The sequence below is a fragment of the Macaca thibetana genome, chromosome 16 (assembly GCF_024542745.1).
Source record: "Macaca thibetana thibetana isolate TM-01 chromosome 16, ASM2454274v1, whole genome shotgun sequence".
NCBI classification, from domain to species: domain Eukaryota; kingdom Metazoa; phylum Chordata; class Mammalia; order Primates; family Cercopithecidae; genus Macaca; species Macaca thibetana.
The window spans coordinates 26,792,915-26,814,264 of NC_065593.1; the positions used below are offsets into that span (position 1 = coordinate 26,792,915).

At 48.9% G+C, this 21,350-nt stretch overlaps 2 protein-coding genes across 3 annotated transcripts in view; one reads left to right on the forward strand and one right to left on the reverse strand.

The window, feature by feature from the left end:
* The window catches only part of ADAP2 (ArfGAP with dual PH domains 2), a 39,094-nt gene extending 27,467 nt beyond the window's left edge, over nucleotides 1-11,627 (forward strand). Inside the window, exons 7-11 of one of the 2 annotated variants that reach the window (XM_050763829.1) lie at nucleotides 2,382-2,465; nucleotides 6,362-6,424; nucleotides 7,560-7,637; nucleotides 9,651-9,879; nucleotides 11,245-11,627. In XM_050763829.1, coding sequence (XP_050619786.1) covers nucleotides 2,382-2,465; nucleotides 6,362-6,424; nucleotides 7,560-7,637; nucleotides 9,651-9,879; nucleotides 11,245-11,279 — 489 coding nt within the window. In that variant the 3' untranslated portion in view covers nucleotides 11,280-11,627. The remainder of the gene's footprint in view (nucleotides 1-2,381; nucleotides 2,466-6,361; nucleotides 6,425-7,559; nucleotides 7,638-9,650; nucleotides 9,880-11,244) is intronic. The other variant, XM_050763830.1, reaches the window with a different exon arrangement.
* Nucleotides 1-21,350, reverse strand: part of COPRS (coordinator of PRMT5 and differentiation stimulator) — a 415,601-nt gene that overhangs the window by 366,097 nt on the left and 28,154 nt on the right. The gene's annotated exons all lie outside the window — the stretch shown is intronic.

Genomic DNA, 21,350 nt, shown 5'->3' on the forward strand with positions numbered 1-21,350 from the left:
ATGCCAACCACTGCCACAAGGACTTTTACGGAGGCACCCAAGGTCTCTGGCACTTAGGATACCCAGCTCCCTCCTATCTGCCCAGTATGGTGCCTCTGACAACCTGGGTCTGGCCGTTCTTCTCTTGTGCTGGATGCCCCAGCCTGTCTGTTAGATGGGCATAAATGAGGACTCCAGATTCCTGCCTGCAGGAGTCAGGGGGTGATTTAAAAACTAAGTGGACGGGCATAAGGGGTGGGGAGGGGGCTGTGGCAAACAGGAAAACCTGCATGGAGGATTGAAACAAACAAAACTTCAGGAGCCAAACAAACAGGTATGCAGGTTGGACTTGGCACCAGGATCACCAGATTGTGACTGAAGAGACCTTCCAACGTGAAGGCCTAGGCATGCCTTTTCTGGGCTGGCCCCATTCCCTTAGTGCCTGACACCTAAGAAGGTTCTTTTTTTTTTTTTTTTTTTTTTTGGAGAAGGAGTCTTGCTCTGTTGCCCAGACTGGAGTGCAGTGGCACAATCTCAGCTCGCTGCAACCTCTGCCTCCCAGGTTCAAGCAATTCTCCAGCCTCAGCCTCTCGAGTAGCTGGGATTACAGGCATGCACCACCATACCTGGCTAATTTTGTATTTTTAGTAGAGATGGGGTTTCACCATGTTGGTCAGGCTGGTCTCAAACTCCTGACCTCAGGTGATCCACCCGCCTCAGCCTCCCAGACTGCTGGGATTACAGGCATGAGTCACTGCACCTGGCCAGAGGGTCCTTAGTGAACCCCAGGACAAGAGAGCACAGACCCCTGGAATCCTAGGCCTGTGTGCTTCACCTATGAGAGAGAAAGGGAAATGGTTTCATTCCTTTGAAACCATATTCAAATGACTTTCTCAATCATCATATTGTATCAAAATCACAAACTACCACTATTTGAACAAGCCTTTCAGTCTCTTCCAATTCCAAATTCCTGGGAGAAGGAATCTGATAAGCCCAGTCCAGCCTCTGTATTGGTCCAGGCCTGGTCCAGCTGCTGTGGTTAAGCAGGGGCAGGATCACAGCAGTAAATGGGGCTGCAACTGGGGTTGGGTGAAGATAGGTGGGGTAGTTCTCACAGAAGCAGGGCTTGGGCTGAGCAAGCACCAAAAATCTATCTATTACAACATCAGAACTAACCTGTGGGAGAAGTAGAATGTTTTACGTAAAAGGTGTGTGTGGGATGGAGCGGGCTAAGCAGAATGTCCCAAGACGAAGGAGCAGTAGGTGTTGGGAGAATTGCATATAGTTTTGCATGGAAGGAGCTCAGACAGCAGTCATAGTAAAGAACCTAAGACTTTTTTTTTTTTTTTTTCTGAGGGTAGTAGACAGGACTCCAAGTCAGACTGATTAGATTTGTAATTAGAAAATCTGCAGGCCAGGCATGGTGGCTCACGCCTGTAATCCCAGCACTTTGGGAGGCCAAGGCAGGCGGATCACGAGGTCAGGAGATTGAGACCATCCTGGCTAACACAGTGAAATCCCGTCTCTACTAAAAATACAAAAATTAGCTGGACATGGTGGCAGGTGCCTGTAGTCCCAGCTACTCAGGAGGCTGAGGCAGGAGAATGGCGTGAATCTGGGAGGCGGAGGTCACAGTGAGCCGAGATCGCGCCACTGCACTCCAGCCTGGGCAACAGAGTGAGACTCCGTCTAAAAAAAAAGAAAAAAAATCACTCTGGTTGCCATGAGAGGGTCAATTGGAGAACAGCTGATCAAGGCCAGCTAGGTACGTGGTTGTCTAGGTGGGAGATGAAGGTGGCCCAGGCTGCTGAGGGACATGTTCTTTCAGAGTGACAGCAGAAGGGACCAAGCCAGCTTTGGCCTAAGTTGCCATAAGCATCCTCATCAGAGGAGCATCCCCAGGCACACCTGCTCCCCACCCAAATGCCAATCTTTGACATCTGAGGACAATGATTTCCTAGAACCTTTCTCCTTAGAGTGTATTCCACTGACTAGCAGCATCATATCACCTGAGAGCGTGTTAGGAATGCAGAGTCTTGGGCCCCATTCCAAACCTACTGCACATGCCTCTGCATTTTAACAAGAGCCTCAGGAGATTTTGTACGCATTAGAAAGTGAAAAGCACTGTCTGAGGCCATTGCAGAACTCCTGTGCAGTTCACCCGATCCTTTTCTGGGGCTCTGGGGTTATCCCTGTCAGAGGCTTCCTGTTTGCTCAGGTTAGCCCACGAGGCTCTGACACAGTCCTGCCTGGATGCCCCTGAGCCAAGCTGTGGGGTGTGTGCAGGCGCTGAATACATGCGCTCCACACGCAATGCCCAGCTAGCTTCCCACCACCAGACGCAGCCTCCCACCCACCCCATCTCACTGCTGTGTGTGTGTCCTGTGCACTTCTCTCGGCAGGAGATAGTGGACTGGTTCAATGCCCTGCGTGCAGCCCGTCTGCAGTATCTAAAATTGGCTTTTCCTGAACTCCCGGAGTCTGAGGTGAGCTAAATGTGGACCCCAATTTCTGAATCTCCTCTCGGCCATCTCCTTCTTTCCTTGTCTGTTGACCTCGAAGACACTCAGAAGCCAGACTAGGGCTGGGCATGGTGGCTCACGCCTGTAATCCCAGCACTTCGGGAGGCCGAGGCGGGCGGATCACGAGGTCAGGAGATCGAGACCATCCTGGCTAGCATGGTGAAACCCCATCTCTACTAAAAATACAAAAAAATTAGCTGGATGTGGTGGCGGGCACCTGTAATTCCAGCTACTTGGGAGGCTGAGGCAGGAGAATGGCATGAAACCGGGAGGCGGAGCTTGCAGTGAGCCGAGATGGCGCCACTACACTCCAGCCTGGGTGACAGAGCAAGACTCCATCTCAAAAAAAAAAAAAGAAACCAAAGAAGCCAGACTAGGTTTGTTTGCAGGTAAGACCTCGAGGTTGAGGGCTGGGTAGCTCAGAGGGAAACCCAAGGCATTCTCCAGGGGAGCCTGGGGGGTTACAGCCTCACAAATGACAAGGCAGCCTCCCAAAAGCAGGTCAGTTTCTCGCCTTCAGAGGAGTGTCAAGGGGCTCAGCATTTGGTCATCTCTTTCTGACCCCTTCTCCCTCTAAAATGTACAAATGATCCCTAACATACTGCTTACAGAGTGCTTTGAGCCCGTTTTGTCTTGTGAAATGGCAGCCGGGCAGGGGTGATTATTTCCATTTCACTGATGTGATACACAGTCCCAGGAAGGGCAGGTGAATAACCAAAGGTGCGCTTCCCTTTGTAACATCCCCGCTTTGCCCTGTGATGCTCTGGGCTTGGGAAAGCCTGGGATCCTCCCCATTACAATTGCAACAGGAGCAGGTATGCCCTTCGTGGCCAACATGATGGGGAGCCGAGAACCTCATTTTGGTTGTCTCCAGACTTCTGGGGCCTTCATCTCCCTATTTCAGGCTGGGCCAGGGAGGCCCGCATGGTGTGGGGCAGAGGATGCTGCCTTGAGCCAGGAAGCCTGGGCTCTCAGGGGTGCTCTATTGCTCACTTTCTGTGTGACCCCTGCAGATCCTGGCACCTCTCTGAGCTTCTGTTTCCAGATTGGTAAGATGGCAGTTAGTCCAGGTCATCTTCAGGGTCCCTTCCGGCTCTGAGATTCTATACTCTGGTCCTCTTCAAGAGGCTCCCCTCTAAGAGGATTTTATAAGTGATGGGGGTGGAAAACCATTTTAATGCTGGGATTTTCTTAATCTCAACCATTAGAGCTTCCTTTTTTTTTTTTTTTTTTTTTTTGAGACGGAGTCTCGCTGTGTCGCCCAGGCTGGAGTGCAGTGGCACGATCTCCGCTCACTGCAAGCTCCGCTGCCTCCCGGGTTCCTACCATTCTCCTGCCTCAGCCTCCCTAGAAGCTGGGACTACAGGCACCCACCATCACGCCCGGCTAATTTTTTTGTATTTTTAGTAGAAACGGGGTTTCACCATGTTCGCCAGGATGGTCTCGATCTCCTGACCTCATGATCCGCCCGCCTCGGCCTCCCAAAGTGCTGGGATTACAGGCGTGAGCCACCACGCCTGGCCTAGAGCGTCCTTGAAAGCCTAAATGCTCCTTAATTCCAAGGTTTGTAGGGAGCCAGTTGTTTGGAATAGGGTCCCCTCCAGGCCCAAGGATATGCTGAGATGGCAGCTGTCTGGGAGCAATTCCAGTAAGGCCCGAGTCAGAGCCCTTGAGTCAGTCTGCTGAGTTTGCACCCAGAACTGGTTAATGCTGGCTCCCATGGGTGGGGAGTGGAGGGTGCTGACTGCTGACTATGAGGAAGGAGGACAAAGTGCAGATGCTCAGCCTTATTTAATCTGGGCAAGTTGCCCATCTTTGCTGACATGTGTAAAAGAAATTGCTCTTCAGTCAACATCCTCAATGTTCCCCTGCCGCTCTCATCCACTGTCAGTACCCGATATCCATCCCGTGCCTTTCTTCCCATTTAATGTCTGTGTATGGTGTGAGGTTCTGAGCAATCACCAGGCCTGGCTCAGGCTTTAGGATCCACATGTTGGAAATCCAGGGCATCCCAGTGGGGTCTGTGGTCCTGTAATAAGTGCATATGGTCTTTTGGACTTCAGAGAAAGTAGGTATTGTTGCCATGGTGACAGATGATCCAGGCCCAGAGAGGTGAGGTGACTTGCCTAGGTGATAGTACCTACTTTCTAGGGCTGTTGTGAGACTCCAGCGAGCCAAGCATCTGAAGTATAGGAAGCAGTGCTCCAGCCATGTGATTTTCCTTTTTCTCCCAATGGTTTCCCTAGGCCTCTGCTTGCTCTGTGCTGACTCAAATTCAGAATATTGAGCAGTTCGGGACTCCATCTGTTTTCTCCAAATGGAAGAATTAAAGCCTAGTGAATGTATTTTAGGATGAGGAGAGTAGTACAGTTTATATTTTCTTTCTTACATTTAAAAAAATTTTTTATTTTTTGTAGCGATGGTATCTCACTTATGTTGCCCGGGCTGGTCTCGAACTTCTGGCCTCAAGCAATCCTCCTACCTCGGCCTCCCAAAGTGCTGGGACTACAGGTGTGAGCCACTGCATCTGACCTATATTTTCATTTTTGGCTCACAACTTTCCCCCTTTTAAACTTCCCGTAGCTGTTCCCCAGACCTCACTTCCCCTGTGCCTCTGCCCTGGGCCCTGGAGCTCTGGAGGAGCCTCTCTGTTCTTTGAAGCCCGGACTGTCATTTGAAGCTCTAGACTTTCCAGGTTGATGCCTGGGAGCATAGGAGGCCATCATCAACCCCTGGAAACATCTCTGAGTATAGGCTGACAGGCTGGAAGGGATTCTGGGGATCACATGATCCAGGTTGTTTATCACACAGGGGAGACATAAGGCCTCATGAGACAGAAGGTCTTACAAAGGTAATGCAGCTGGTGGAGGCCAGAACTGGAGTTAGAACCAGGTCTCCCGACTTCTGCTTCAGAACTTTCTCTGTCCACTCTGGCATCATTTTCTTTTCTTTCTTTTTTTCTTTTTTTTTTTTTTTTTTGAGACGGAGTCTCCCTCTGTCACCCAGACTGGAGTGCAGTGGCACCATCTCAGCTCACAGCAACCTCTGCCTCCCGGGTTCAAGGGATCCTTTTGCCTCAGCCTACTGAGTAGCTGGGATTACAAGTGCACACCACCATGCCCAGCTAATTTTTGTATTTATAGTAGAGATGGGGTTTCACCATGTTGGCCAGGCTAGTCTCAAACTCCTGGCTTCAAGTGATCCACCTGCCTGGGCCTCCCAAAGTGCTGGGATTACAGACGTGAGCCACCGCGCCCAGCCTCTCGCGTCATTTTCTTGTTGCTCTGTGTCAGAACTCTGACCAATGACCACACCTTTCCCAGGGTCCTGCTCAGAGGGCCCTGGCATGTTTATACTTTAGCACCCTAGTGTAGTGGTAGGAGTACAGTCTAGTGTCATCGGGCATGAATCTCAGCTCTTTGCGCTACCAGTGCTGTGACTTTAGGAAAATCCCCAGCCCCTTCTCTGTGGCCTGGTTTCTTCAGATGTGTAATGAGGCTGGTGATACCCACCTAGCAGGGTGATTGAGAATTGCAACCGGAGCCTGACGCAAAGTGGACCCTCAGAACATGTTCCCTGACACCAAGAGGGTCTCTGCAGAGCCTTGCCTATGTCCTGGGGTTACTGAAGGAGTCCTTAAACCAAAACTTGGCCGTGCCACTAAGTTCTGCAAACATCTGGGGTGCTGTCGACTGGCTCTGTGAAATATTAATATTATGTCCATTGCACTTTCCAAATATAGTACCATGAGCCATGAGCATACATCCTTCCCCATTTCAAACTTCCCCTTTGTCGGGAGCCAGGCGGGAACCTGGAGCTCTGGGGTGTGAGTTGGGGGTCAGTGTCTGTCTCTTCCACAGCTCGTGCCATTCCTCACCAGGAACTACCTCAAACAAGGCTTCATGGAAAAGACTGGGCCAAAGGTACCTTCTACCACTCCCTGGGGGACTTACGTGGCTTAATGTACACAAAAGGTTTAATGTGTTTATGGGATGACAGTTAAGAGAACAGTGAAAGGTGTTAGGCCAAGTTTGTCCAACCGACAGCCCACGGGCCGCATGCTGCCCAGGACAGCTTGGAATGAGGCCCAACACAACTTCGTAAACTTTCTTTTTTACATTTTTTTGAGACAGAGTCTTGCACTGTCACCCAGGCGGAGTGCAGTGGTGTGATCTTGGCTCACTGCAACCTCCACCTCCCGGATTCAAGCGATTCTCCTGCCTCAGACTCCTGAGTAGCTGGGATTACAGGTGCCCACCGCCATGACTGGCTAATTTTTGTAATTTTAGTAGAGACGGGATTTCACCATGTTTTGCCAGGCTGGTCTCAAACTCCCGACCTCTGCCCACCTCAGCCTCCCAAAGTGCTGGGATTACAGGCATGAGTCACCACGCCCAGCCAAATTCGTGAACTTTCTTAAAACATTATGAGATATTTTTGCGATTTTTTTGTTTTAAGCTCACCAGCTATCATTAGTTTAGTGTATTTTATGTGTGGCCCAAGACAATTCTTCCAATGTGGCCCAGGGAAGGCAAAAGATTGGATACCCCTGTGTTAGGCAATCGTGAAAGCAAGCCTTGGGCAGGCGGAAAAAGCAGTCAAAGCGTTGTTTTCAGAGAGGCGCAGCCCCTCCGCGTGGTTCTTGTTGCCAGGCTTTCTCTCCCTGACCTAGGTTACAATTTGGCCAAGGCCAGCACTTTCAGCCTTGCCAAGCAGTAGCCACTTCTGATTTTCCCCAACTTCCTTTTTCTCCGGCTTCTTTGTCCACCACCTGAGAAAGAGGGAAGTGCCTCTTCCAAGTCAAGGCAGCACCTGGAGGCAGCAGGGTGAAGCTGGTAGAGGGTATGGTGGGGTTGGAAGAGTAATGGGCAGAACCTTCAATGCCTGAGGGCTCCTCTCCAGGCCCCAGGGAGAAGCACTAGGATGTCTGACTGAGGAGGCTGGGCTGGAGAACCAGTGGGACTGGCCAGCTCCCTTGGTCTGGCCTGGGCTGGCCCCTGATCTCTATCCTCAGAAACTGACTTGGTCATCCATGGTAAGAGGTTCCCTCTTTTGCAGCAGAGAGAACCTTTCAAGAAAAGGTGGTTCGCCCTGGATTGCCATGAGCGGAGGCTGCTCTATTACAAGAACCCACTGGTAAGAGCCACTCCTGCTCCCTCCCCAGGGCTTCCTCAGACAGAACTGGGTAGTGCTTGTCTGAAACTATGTGAAAGCTATGGATAAACACATCTCCCAGAGCCCCAGAGCTAGAGAAACCCTGAGAGGAAAACTTCTACCCCTTGTTTTTGTTGCTCCTGAAGTAATCTCCTGTGGCATGAAGCTTCTTTCCCCTCGCTTTCAGGAAGTCCATTATGAGTATCCAAAATGCTGCCCATGGTAGTTAAATGAGGTGTATTTCTTCCTCTAGTCTCCAGGGCTCACTTCTAACCAAGAGGCCGTGATGTGTAGTGGTTAGGAGTGTGGTGGACTCTAGAACCTGGCTGTCTGGGCTCTGGTCTCAGCCCTGCTACTTGTAGTAGTGTTGCCTTGAGCCGAGTACTTAGCTCTCTGTGCCTTAGTTTCCTCCTCTGAAAAACAGGCTTAATAAGAATGCCTTCCCCAGAGGTTGCCATGATGGCTATTTAAGTTACTATAAAGCATTGTAATTCCTGATGCTGATTTTAATAGGTGCTCCATAAATGTTAGGTATCACTTATTTATTTTTTTAGAGACAGAGTCTCTCTCTGTCACCCAGGCTGGAATGCAGTGGCACAATCACAGCTCATTGCAACCTTGAACTTCTGGGCCCAAGTTATCTTCCTGCCTCAGCCTCCCGAGTAGCTCAGAATACAGGCATGTACCACCATGCCCAGCTAATTTAAAAAAAAAAAAAAAAAGGTAGGGCTGGGTGCTCTGGCTCTTGCCTGTAATCCCAGTACTTTGGGAGGCTGAGGCAGGAGGATCACTTGAGCCCAGAAGTTCGAGACCAGCCTGCGCAATATAATGAGATCCCATCTCTACAAGAAACTTAAGGCCGGGCATGGTGGCTCACGTCTGTAAACGCAGCACTTTGGGAGGCCGAGGCGGGCAGATCACGAGGTCAGGAGTTCAAGACCAGCCTGACCAACATGGTGAAACCCCGTCTCTACTAAAAATACAAAAATTAGTCGGACATGGTGGTGCGTGCCTATAATCCCAGTTACTCAGGAGGCTGAGGCAGGAGAATCACTTGAACCTGGAAGCAGAGGGTGCAGGGAGCCGAGATCACACCATTGCACTCCAGCCTGGGTGCAGAGCGAGACTCCGTCTCAAAAAAAAAAAAAGAAAAAGAAAAGGAAAGAATCTTTAAAATTAGCCAGGTGTGGTGGCGCATGCCTGTAGTCCTAGCTGCTTGGGAGGCTGAGGTGGGAGGATCGCCTGAGCCTGGGAGGTTGAGGCTGGGATGAACCATGATTGTGCCACTGCACTTCCAGCCTGGGTGACAGAGTGAGACCCTGTCTCCAAAAACAATTCATAATAATAATTAATAAATTTTTTTTTGCAGAGAAGGGGTCTCACTATATTGCCCAGGTTGGTCTCATATTCCTGGCCTCAAACAATTCTCTGCCTTGGCTTCCCAAAGTGCTAGGATTATAGGCATGAACTATCAGGCCCACCCTCAGTATCTTTTCAACAGATGACGTGTATGATTTATTTTAGGGTTTTGATCTTTCTTTTTTTTTTTTTTTTTTTTTTTTTGAGACGGAGTCTCGCTCTGTCGCCCAGGCTGGAGTGCAGTGGCCGGATCTCAGCTCACTGCAAGCTCCGCTTCCCGGGTTTACGCCATTCTCCTGCCTCAGCCTCCCGAGTAGCTGGGACTACAGGCGCCCGCCACCTCGCCCGGCTAGTTTTTTTGTATTTTTAGTAGAGACGGGGTTTCACCATGTTAGCCAGGATGGTCTCGATCTCCTGACCTCGTGATCCGCCCGTCTCGGCCTCCCAAAGTGCTGGGATTACAGGCTTGAGCCACCGCGCCCGGCCTTGATCTTTCAAATTCTGGGTCCCACTCAGCAGAAATCCCAGCAGGGACCTCATACCCCCTTCCCAAAATAGAGCTTGGAGGCTGTCAGGGCTGCAGGGCCCCTCTGCCCTGGGGGCACCCTCTGATGACCCTGTACCCTCCATTTTCAGGATGCCTTCGAGCAGGGCCAGGTTTTTCTGGGGAACAAGGAGCAGGGATATGAAGTCTATGAAGACCTGCCCAAGGGCATCCGAGGAAATCGCTGGAAAGCCGGACTCACCATTGTCACCCCAGAGCGGAGATATGTCCTCACTTGCCCCAACGAGAAGGAGCAGCAGGAATGGCTGGAAAGTTTGCGGGGTGTCCTGTCCAGCCCCTTGACGCTCCTCAACCGCCTCAGTAAGAAGCAGGAACTGAAGGGTGTTCTTTTGGCCAAGGGCAGAGGGCAGAAAGGTGCTTTTTCACTTAGGTTCAGCTGTGATGCCACAAAAGAGTCTTGATTCCTGACTATGCTCTTTTCACTGTCTTTTCTTCCTGAGAAAGAAAAGCACAGACATACCATTATTGCCAAAAAGTCTACTCTGTCCACCCTGGGTTCCCGTAACAAAGCCCTTCCCCAGGAGCTTTTAGAGGAGTTTGGCCCTGGCAGAACCCCCGGGTACCGTCTGTACCCCTCGCAGTGTGGGGGCTGAGCAGCTTCTCTTTCCCTCCACCCTCCTCTATGCTGATCCTTTTTCTCGTGAGAAAACCCTGGCCTGTTATTATTAGCTAAGGTCATACCCGCTGGGCAGCTCCTGGGATTTTTGGATTCCTCCCCACTCCAGAGGGAAGGCTATTTCTAGTGGCTTCTTTTCTCCGAGTCCTCCCTTCTGTCTGCCTGTCTCCTGCTCCTCTTTACCAGTAGGCCTTCCTCAGTGCTGACAGCCCTGTGAAAAAGGAGGAGACATGCCGAGCTCCGGCAGGAAACTGCTGGCCCAGGGCCTGGCTTCTGGGGCACAAAGGAGAATTTCTGTGTTTGGAAAAATACAGACTGAGCAGGTGACCCCCGCACAGCCCCTTGGGGGAAACACTTGTGCCCTTTGAGTCTGACCGATATAAACACAGACTCTCTTGACTGTCCCACAAAGGCCAAAGCCAGAGAACCTCAGAAAGGGACTTGCAAATTGTGAGTGAGGCATATCAGCTGGTGCTTTCTTTTCTCTATGGGCTGCCATTTATGAGTCTCTTGGTTTCTCTCTGTCTCTGTCCCTCCACTTTTCTCTCCTTTGCTGGTGTGTGCATCCCCTCTGATGCCCTGGCCCTTACTCTTTCATTCTGTTTTTTATTCAGAGGCTCCCTCTGTCTTCGTGTTATTTTTTTTTAATTTTCTTTTTTCGAGATGGGATCTTGCACTGTCACCCAGGCTGAAGTACAGTGGTGCGATCTCAGCTCACTGCAATCTCCTCTTCCTGGGCTCAGGCAATCCTCTCACCTCAGCCTCCCAAGTAGCTGGGACTACAGGCTCGTGACACCACATCCAGCTAATTTATTTTGTATTTTTGGTAGAGACAGAGTTTCACCATGTTGCCCAGGCTGGTCTCGAACTCCTGAGCTCAAGTGATCCACCTGCCTCGGCCTCCCAAAGTGCTGGGATTACAGGCGTGAGCCACTGCGCCCGGCCATGGCTTCCTCTGTCTTTGTACACCTGTCCCTTTGCTGTCCCTCTCCTCCACAGAACAGCATTGGCATGGCCACCTCCCTCAGCCCTCTTCATTTCCCTTGTAGCTGCATCAACAGAGAGTGGCCGCAGCAGCAGGTGACCCATTAACTGAGGGACTGGCTGCCACTGAACACCTGGAGCGCCTTGTAGGAAGGAGAAGTTCGCACCTCGACCCTGGCTGCCCACCATCAGTGCCCCGCAGTCAGCAGCCATCCCTGGCAGTGAACTCTGCCAGGACTGAAGCTGTGGCTTTATCCATCAGCTCCCTGAGCCTTCCCCCCAACACACCCCAGGGATCTGAGGATCTGGTACATAAACGAACATCTATCCCCTCCTCCCCCATATACACCCAGGCTTGAAATGCCTACAGGCCCAGAACTTTCTCACATCTGGAATGGAGGCATTGCAATGAAAAGGCACCCACAGCATCATGCAAGTGGCATCTTGTTAAGAAAAAAAGGTTTAATCTGAATCTAACCATGAGGAAATAATCAGACAAATCCACATTAGGGGCATTCTGCTAAACATCTGACCCGGACTCTTCAAAAATGAAGAGTGAAAGATAAAATACTCAACGGCTAAGTGCAATGGCTCACATCTGCAATCCCAGCACTTTGGGAGGCCAAGGTGGACGGATCGTGAAGTCAGGAGATCAAGACCATCCTGGCCAACATGGTGAAACCCCATCCTTACTGAAAATACAAAAATTAGCTGGATGTGGTGGTGCACTCCTGTAGTCCCAGCTACTTGGGAGGCTGAGGCAGGAGAATCGCTTGAACCCGGGGGTGGAGATTGCAGTGAGCCAAGATTGCACCACTACACTCCAGCCTGGTAACACAGCAAGACTCTATCTCAAAAAAAAAAAGAGAAAGTAGTCAATATTGTGAAAGATAAAGTAGTCTGAGAACTGTTCTATATTAAAGGAGGCTAGGCCAGGCGCAGTGACTCAAGCCTGTAATCCCAGCATTTTGGGAGGCCTAGCTGGGCAAATCACTTGAGGTCAGGAGTTCGAGACCAGCCTGGCCAACATGGTGAAACCCTGTCTCTACTAAAAATACAAAAATTAGCTGGGCTTGGTGGCGCATGCCTGTAATCCCAGCTACTCAGGAGGCTGAGGCAGGAGAATCGTTGGAGCTTAGGAGGCCGAGGTTGCAGTGAGCCAAGATCACGCCACTGTACTTTTTTTGAGACTCTGCCTCAAGAAAAGAAAAAAAGGAGAATAAGATATGGCAACCAAAAGCAATTCATGGTTCTTGATTGGTCCTGGAAAAAAAAAATAGCTGAAAAGGACATAATTGAGATAACTGGGAAATTTGAATATGAATGTGTATATTAATAGTATTGTAATGTTGTGATAATTGTGCTGTATTTGTATAGCGGAATGTTCTTTTTCTTAGGAGATACACACTGAAATATTTAGGGATAAAATGTGAATGCAATTGATTCTTTTTTTGTTTGTTTGTTTTGAGATGGAGTCTTGCTCTTTCGCCCAGGCGGGCGAAATGGCTGGGTGTGGAGGTTCATTCCTGTAATCCCAGCACTTTGGGAGGCCGAGGCGGGTGGATCACTTGAGGACAGGAGTTCCAGACCAGCCTGGCCAATATGGTGAAACCTCATCTCTACTAAAAAAATACAAAAATTAGCCAGGCATGGTGGCGCGCACCTGTAGTCCCAGGTACTCGGGAGGCTGAGGCAGAAGAATTGCTTGAACCGAGGAGACGGAGGTTGTGGTGAGTCAAGATCACGCCACTTCACTCCAGCCTCGGTGACAGAACTAGACTCCATCTGAAAAAAAACAAAAAAAAAGTGAACTGTGATCGTGCCACTGCACTCCAACCTAAGTGACAGAGCAAGACCCTGTCTCAAAAACAAAAACAAAAAACTGAAGAGACACAGTGCTATTGGAGGCAGAGGCAGATCCAGCCCAGGCTCTGAGTGCGGCCCTGCAACCAACCCGAAGCCACTGGAATATTCACTTCCCCACCTCTGTGCCTTGATTTTTCTATTTAAAATGAAGTTACACTAACTATTGAAATTCAAAGTAATAACAAGTATTTCTGACTACCTCTCAGGTGCCAGGCTCTGTGCCAGGCCCTGTGAATAGGCAAAGATGACATGGTCCCTGCTGTGACAGATCGCAGAGCGCTGGAAAGGCAGCCTCTTAACAGGCAGCACAGTGAAGTGAGTGTTCAGAAAGGGGAAGAGCAGGCTGCTGTGGGGCTGTGTGGTGATGGGGCTTAGCCTAGTTCGGGGGCGAGGGAAGCCTCCTTCCTCTCCCGAAAGTGACATGTAAGTTGAAACCTTCAAGCTGCTTAGAGGTTAGTCTAAAGGAAGAGGGTGAGGAAGCACTCTAAGCAGAGGAAATGGAATGCTCAAAGGTCCCAAGATGGAAAAAAGGAACTGAGTGAGGCCCGGTGCGGTGGCTCACACCTGTAATCCCAGCACTTTGGGAGGCCAACGCAGGCGGATCATGAGGTCAGAAGTTCAAGACCAGCCTGACCAACATGGTGAAACCCCGTTTCTACTAAAAACACAAAAATTAGCTGGGCGTGGTGGTGGGTGCCTGTAATCCCAGCTACTCAGGAGGCTGAGGCAGGAGAATCGCTTGAATGTGGGAGGCAGAGGTTGCAGTGAGCCGAGATTGTGCCATGGCACTCCAGCTTGGGTGACAGAGCGAGACTCCATATCAAAAAAAAAAAAAAAAAAAAAAAAAAGGAACTGATTGAAATCTCAAATGGCTGAAATGTTAGAGAAACAGAGTGCCAAGGCCCCTGCGCTGTGACTTGTTGTTCCTTTCCTCTGTCTTCAAGCAACACGCAGAAATACACTGGATGTTCTCTCTTCGCTTCAATGGAGACCCAAGGAGCTGGGAGGGTCTCTAAGAGACTCTCTGTGGCTGGGTGTGATGGTTTATGCCCATAATCCCAGCCCTTTGGGAGGCTGAGGCAAGAGGATTGAGACCCAGAGTTCAAGAGCAGCCTGGGCAACATAGTGAGATCCCATCTCTACAAAGAAAAAAAAATTAGCTGGACATGGTAGTGCATGCCTGTAATCCCAGCTACTCAGGACACTGATGTGAGAGGATCACTTCAGCCAGGGAGGTCATGGCTACTGTGACCCCTGATTGCACCACTGCACTCAGCCTGGGTGACAGAGTGAGACCCTGTCTCAAAATAAATAAATAAATAAATATGCATTTTATGGGACTTCCCTTTGGATCCCCCAATCAAAGGATAAGCAATGCATCAGCCTGTGTCCTTCCTGAAGCTTCTCGACTGCCCAGATAGGGAGGTGAGTCCTCTCTATCTCCTCTGGCTCTGGATGCACCTTGAAAATGTGCATTTTCTTTTTTTTTTTTTTGAGACGGAGTCTCGGTCTGTTGCCCAGGCTGGAGTGCAGTGGCCGGATCTCAGCTCACTGCAAGCTCCGCCTCCCGGGTTCACGCCATTCTCCTGCCTCAGCCTCCCGAGTAGCTGGGACTACAGGCGCCCGCCGCCTCGCCCGGCTAGTTTTTTGTATTTTTTAGTAGAGACGGGGTTTCACTGGGTTAGCCAGGATGGTCTCGATCTCCTGACCTCGTGATCCGCCGGTCTCGGCCTCCCAAAGTGCTGGGATTACAGGCTTGAGCCACCGTGCCCGGCCGAAAATGTGCATTTTCAAGGACACTTGCTGGGTTGTGCATTAAGGGCCGGTTTACTTGTCTTCCTCTTTCACCACCTGTAAACTCTGTTGGGTGTACTCTGCTAAGTTCTGGGGATGAGGAAATTAATAAAGGCACGGTCCTGCCCTCAAGGAACTTATGGTCTAGAGGAGAAGAATGAGAGGTAGACAGGCAGTAACAAAGCTACTTGAAGAGGCAAACTGGGATTCTAAGGGTGGGAAAGAACAGACACAAGAGATAAAGTCCCAACGAAATGGAGTGCTTAGTTTTGGATGATTTCTTCCTCAAGGAAGAGTATACTTCTATACTCTTATATTTAATCCCTTTTTCCCTTTTTGGCTTGTTAGTGCAAGGAAGTTTCTATTACTTGAATCAGTCCCGACAGATAAAAGTTCTGTAAAAGAGATGATGCCTCTGCTGAATCCTGAAGAATGAGTAGAATATACTTAGGTTGGCGTGGGAGGAGGCAGAGAAAGAAGCATGTGTAAAGGCTCAGAGATATCAGGCATGCACGGGCCTGTAATCTCAGCTACTGGAGAGGGTGAGGTGGGAGGATCATTTGAGTCCAGGAGTTCTGGGCTTTAGTGCACTATGCTAATTGGGTGTCCATGCTAAATTCTGCATCAATATGGTGACCTCCAGGGAGTGAGGAACCACCAGTTTGCCTAAGGAGGGGTGAACTGGCCCAGATCAGAAATGAAGCACTTCCATGCTGATCAGTAGAGGGATCATGCCTGTGAATAGCCATTGCATGGCAGCCTGGGCAACAAGAGTGAAACTCTGTCTCAAAAAAAAAAAAAAAAAAAAGTAGCCAGGCACGAGCACTGCAGTGCATACCTGTAATCCCAGCTACTCAGGAGGCAGAGGTGGGAGGCTTGCTGGGGCCTGGCGGGTTGCCTGGGTGACAGAGTGAGACTCTGTCAAAAAAAAAAAAAAAAAAAAAAAAAAAAAAGAAAGAAAGAAAAAGAAAAAAGAAAAGAAAATTTGAATCACACTTCACTTGTATTAGTGTTCTCCAGAGAAATAGAACCAATGAGAGAGAGAGAGAGAGAGCGCGCTATAGAAAGAAATTTATCATGAAGCACTGGCTCTAAGAAGTCCCACAATCTGCTGTCTGCAAGGTGGAGGCCCAGGAAAACTGGTGGTGTAGTTTCAGTCCAAGCCTGAACCAGGAGTGCTAATGTCTAAAGTAGTCTTTAGACATGGATGTCTTAGCTCAAGCAGAAGGAATGAATTCACGCGTCCCCACCATTTTAACTTATTTGAACCTTCAGTGGATTAGATGATGCCCACCCACATTGGTGAGGACAATCTTCTTCAGTCTACCAATTCAAATGCCAATCTCTTCCAGAAAGCCCTGCCAGATACACCCAGAAGTAATGGGTTATATACTCATCCCTTGGCCCAGTCAAGCTGACACAAAAATTAACCATTACAATTCTCAAGAGAAAAATCAATGAATAGAGACTGATTCTAAGATATTTCAGATGTTAGAATTAATGGGGTTTTACCATGTTTGCTAGGCTGGTCTTGAACTCCTGACCTCAAGTGATCCACCTGCCTTGGCCTCCCAAAGTTCCGGGATTACAGGCATGAGACACCACATCTGGCTGGTACTGAAAATTTTGAATTACAAATATGGTGCCACATCATATTTCTATAGGGTAGCACCGAGTTAAGTTTCCACTTTGATAAGGCAGAAAAAGGGTAAAGTAAGCCCAATGTAAGTAGAAGCAGAAATCAATGACATAGAAAACGGCAAAGGAAAAAATAAGCAAAGCCAGAGTGAGTTTTTGGTTTTTTATTGTTGTTATTTGGGTTTTTGTTTTGTTTTGTTTTGTTTTTGAGATAGGGTCTTGCTCTGTTGCCCTGGCTGGAGTGCAGCAGCATGATCACAGCTCACTACAGCCTCTACCTCCTGGGCTCCAGCAATCCTCCTATCTCAGCCTCCCAAGTTGCTGGGACTCTAGGCGTGCGCCACCATGCCCAGCTAATTTTTGTATTTTTTGTAGAGATAAGGTTTCGCCTTGTTGTCCAGGCTGGTCTCAAACTCCTGGGCTCAAGCGATCCACCCGTCTCAGCCTCCCAAAGTGCTAGGATTACAGGTATGAGCCACCATGCCCAGCGTTTTTTTTTTTTTTAGTCAATAAAAAGGATCTTAGCTATACTGATAAAATAAAAGAGAGAAGAGACGGGGTTACAGATGACTATTTTTTTTTTTTTTTTTTTTTTTTTTTTTGAGACGGAGTCTCGCTCTGTCCCCCAGGCTGGAGTGCAGTGGCTGGATCTCAGCTCACTGCAAGCTCCACCTCCCGGGTTCACGCCATTCTCCTGCCTCAGCCTCCCGAGTAGCTGGGACTACAGGCGCCCGCCACCGCTCCCGGCTAATTTTTGTATTTTTTTAGTAGAGACGGGGTTTCACGTGTTAGCCAGGATGGTCTCGATCTCCTGACCTCGTGATCCACCCACCTCGGCCTCCCAAAGTGCTGGGATTACAGGCTTGAGCCACCGCGCCCGGCCCAGATGACTTTGAAGTGGCTGGCAGCAGATCATGCAGGACTTTATAAACTTTTTTTTTTTTTTTTTTTTTTTTTGAGACAGAGTTTCGCTCTTGTCCCCCAGGCTGGCGTGCAATGGTGCGATCTCGGCTCACTGCAACCTCTGCCTCCCAGGTTCAAGCAATTCTCCTGCCTCGGCTTCCCGAGTAGCTGGGATTACAGGTGCCCACCACTATGCTCAGCTAATTTTTTGTATTTTCAGTAGAGACGAGGTTTTGCCATGTTGGCCAGGCTTGTCTTGAACTCCTGGCCTCAGGTGATCTGCCCGCCTCAGCCTCCCAAAGTGTTGGGATTACAGGCGTGAGCCACCGCGCCTTTATAAACTATTTTAAGGTATTTAGATTTCCAGCACGAAGGCAGTAAACGGGGGAGGGACATAATCAGGTTTGAATTCTTTTTTTTTTAAAAAACAGCAATCTAGAGTATAAGTATGAAACATACCAATTGATAGGTCATTTCAATAACTCACAGACGCCATAGTAATATGTAATTGTAGGCCCATGTCAGAGGCATCATACCAGTTCTCCTTTCCCATTGCTTTCCTACACATTCTTCAACTATTTAGAAGAAAAAGGCATACTTCTCACCCATCTCAAATCACATTAGGACGTAAAAATATCTGGCATGTCAAGTAAATAAGTAATTTGAAATATTAATGACAATTAAGCCTTCTTTTTAAATTTTTATTTTTAAGTTATATAGTGAAGTTGAGTTTCTCTTTCTTTTTTTTTTTTTTTTTTTTTTTTTTTTGACGGAGTCTCGCTCTGTCGCCCAGGCTGGAGTGCAGTGGCCGGATCTCAGCTCACTGCAAGCTCCGCCTCCCGGGTTCACGCCATTCTCCTGCCTCAGCCTCCCAAGTAGCTGGGACTACAGGCGTCCGCCGCCTCGCCCGGCTAGTTTTTTTTGTATTTTTTAGTAGAGACGGGGTTTCACCGGGTTAGCCAGGATGGTCTCGATCTCTTGACCTCGTGATCCGCCCGTCTCGACCTCCCAAAGTGCTGGGATTACAGGCTTGAGCCACCGCGCCCGGCGAGTTTCTCTTTCTTTGTACTGTTCTGTGTTTTAACATATATATGGATCCATATAATCACCACCACAGAGTAAAGAACAGGCCAGACGCGGTGGCTCACACCTGTAATCCCAACACTTTGGGAGGCCAAGGCAGGAGGATCACTTGAGGCTAAGACCAGCCTGGGCAATGTAATGTAATGAGATCCTGTCTCTACAAAAAACAAAAAAAGGCCAGGTGCGGTGGCGATCACGAGGTCAGGAAATCAAGACTATCCTGGCCAACATGGTGAAACCCCATCTCTACTAAAAATACAAAAATTAGCTGAGCGTGGTGGTGCATGCCTGTAGTCCCAGCTACTCAGGAAGCTGAGGGAGGAGAATCACTTGAACCCAGGAGGCGGAGGTTGCAGTGAGACGAGATTGCACCACTGCACTCCAGCCTGGCGACAGAACGAGACTCTGTCTCAAAAAAATAGAAAATAAAAATAGCCAGGCATGGTGGCATGTGCCTGTAGTCCCAGCTACTCAAGAGGCTGAACTCCCACTTAAGCCTGGGAATTCAAGGCTGCAGTGAGCTATGGTCTCACCACTGCACTCCAGCCTGGGTGACAAAGTGAGACCCTGCTTCAGCAAAGACCAGTTTATTTCACACCCAAAAACTCCCTTATAGCCACACCCTTCCCCTGCCCCGTGGCAACCATTGATCTGTTCATCATTATAGACTGTATTTTCGAAAATTCCATATACATGGAATCATTTAATATGTAATTTTTAAAGACTGGATTCTTTCACAGCACATGATACCTTTGAGATTCATCCAAGTCACTGCATGTGTCAATACATCTTTCCTTATTGCTAAGTAGTATTCCACTGTATGAATGTACTATAGCTTGTTTATCCAGTGGAATGCTGCTTAGCACTAAAAAGGAACAAATTATTCATACATACCACAGTCTCCAGGTATGGGACTTCTGGTTCATATTGATGTGGGGTAGGTAGTCAAGGAAGTAACCTTGTTCTTGGGACATAGCAATTGTGGTGACTATTCAGTCAATGCAATAAGCCTCAGCATTCGCAATGTAATTGAGCTTATTCAAACAAAGCTATCTGCAGTAGGGAATTTCTCATGTAGACAGCATGCACACTTTGGGGTTTTTTTTGTGTGTTTCTTTTCTTTTCTTTTTCTGAGATGGAGTCTTGCTCTGTCACCCAGACTGGAGTGCGGCTCACTGCAACCTCTGCCTCCCAGGTTCAAGCAATTCTTCTGCCTCAGCCTCCTGGGTAGCTGGGTCCACAGGCGCACACCACCATGTCCAGATAATTTTTGTATTTTTAGTAGAGACGGTGTTTCATCACGTTGGCTGGGCTGGTCTCAAACTCTTGACCTTGCGTGATCCACCCACCTCGGCCTCCCAAAGTGCTGGAATTACAGGTGTGAGCCACCGCGCTCGGCCCTGAGAGCATGCACACTTTGATTTTACCTGGTCTCAAACTGACCCTTTGCTCATTTTAATCGTAAAAAATACACCCCCAGGTGGACATTTAAGATGGTAATGAAACATGTGATGTACGGACAAGCGTGTAAACTACTGTGCATGTGCACCCAGAAGACCACCCAGAACATGCTTACGCCTCTTTCCACTTCCTTAGGAATAATCACGTAAGACTCCCATAAAGGGAGTGTCCTTAGTGCCAGTTTTTGCTGTCTCATCCTTAAACAAGCAGCCTGCCCTGAATCCTCTCTCTCTCAGTGTGCTGTCCATTCTGCCCTTAACTTTCAAAACACTCTTTCTCCTTTACAGTAAATTACTCTTACTCTATGCTGCACTTTTTTTTTCCCCCGAGGTTCATGCCATTCTCCTGCCTCAGCCTCCCAAGTAGCTGGGACTACAGGCGCCCACCACCATGTCCAGCTAATTTTTTGTGTTTTTAGTAGAGACGGGGTTTCACCACATTGGCCAGGATGATCTTGAACTCCTGACCTCATGATCCGCCCGCCTTGGCCTCCCAAAGTGCTGGGATTACAGGCATGAGCCACTGCGCCCGGCCTATGCTGCACTTCTTTTGCTGTGTGTCTCTTGTTTAAATTCTTTTTCTTTTTCTTTTCTTTTTTTTTTTTTTTGAGACAGAGTCTAGTCTCGCTCTGTCACCCAGGCTGGAATGCAGTGGCACAATCTCAGCTCACTGCAAGCTCCACCTCCTGGGTTCATGCCATTCTTCTGCCTCAGCCCCCTGTGTAGCTGGGACTACAGGCGCCCGCCACCATGCCCGGCTAATTTATTGTATTTTTAGTAGAGATGAGGTTTCACCGTGTTAGCCAGGATGGTCTTGATCTCCTGACCTCGTGATCCGCCCGCCTCGGCCTCCCAAAGTGCTGGGATTACAGGCATGAGCCACCGTGTCTGGTCTAAATTATTTTAAACTAAGAAGATAAGAACCGAGGTATCTAAGGCTGGGCGTGGTGGCTCAAGCCTGTAATCCCAGCACTTTGGGAGGCCGAGACGGGTGGATCACGAGGTCAGGAGATCGAGACCATCCTGGCTAACACGGTAAAACCCCGTCTCTACTAAAAAAAATGCAGAAAACTAGCCGGGCGAGGTGGCGGGTGCCTGTAGTCCCAGCTACTTGGGAGGCTGAGGCAGGAGAATGGTGTAAACCCGGGAGGCGGAGCTTGCAGTGAGCTGAGATCCGGCCATTGCACTCCAGCCTGGGCAACAGAACGAGACTCTGTCTCAAAAAAAAAAAAAAAAAAAAAAAAAAAAAAAAAAAAAAAGAACCGAGATATCACAATAGGTATCAACATTTGGTTAGATACATGCTTAATTTTATTACAAACGTTCCTGGTGGCTGTACTACTTTACATTTCACTAGCAATGTATGAGAGTTCCAGTTACTCTATCACCAACAGTTGGTGTTGTCAGCATTTTTTATTTTAACTGTT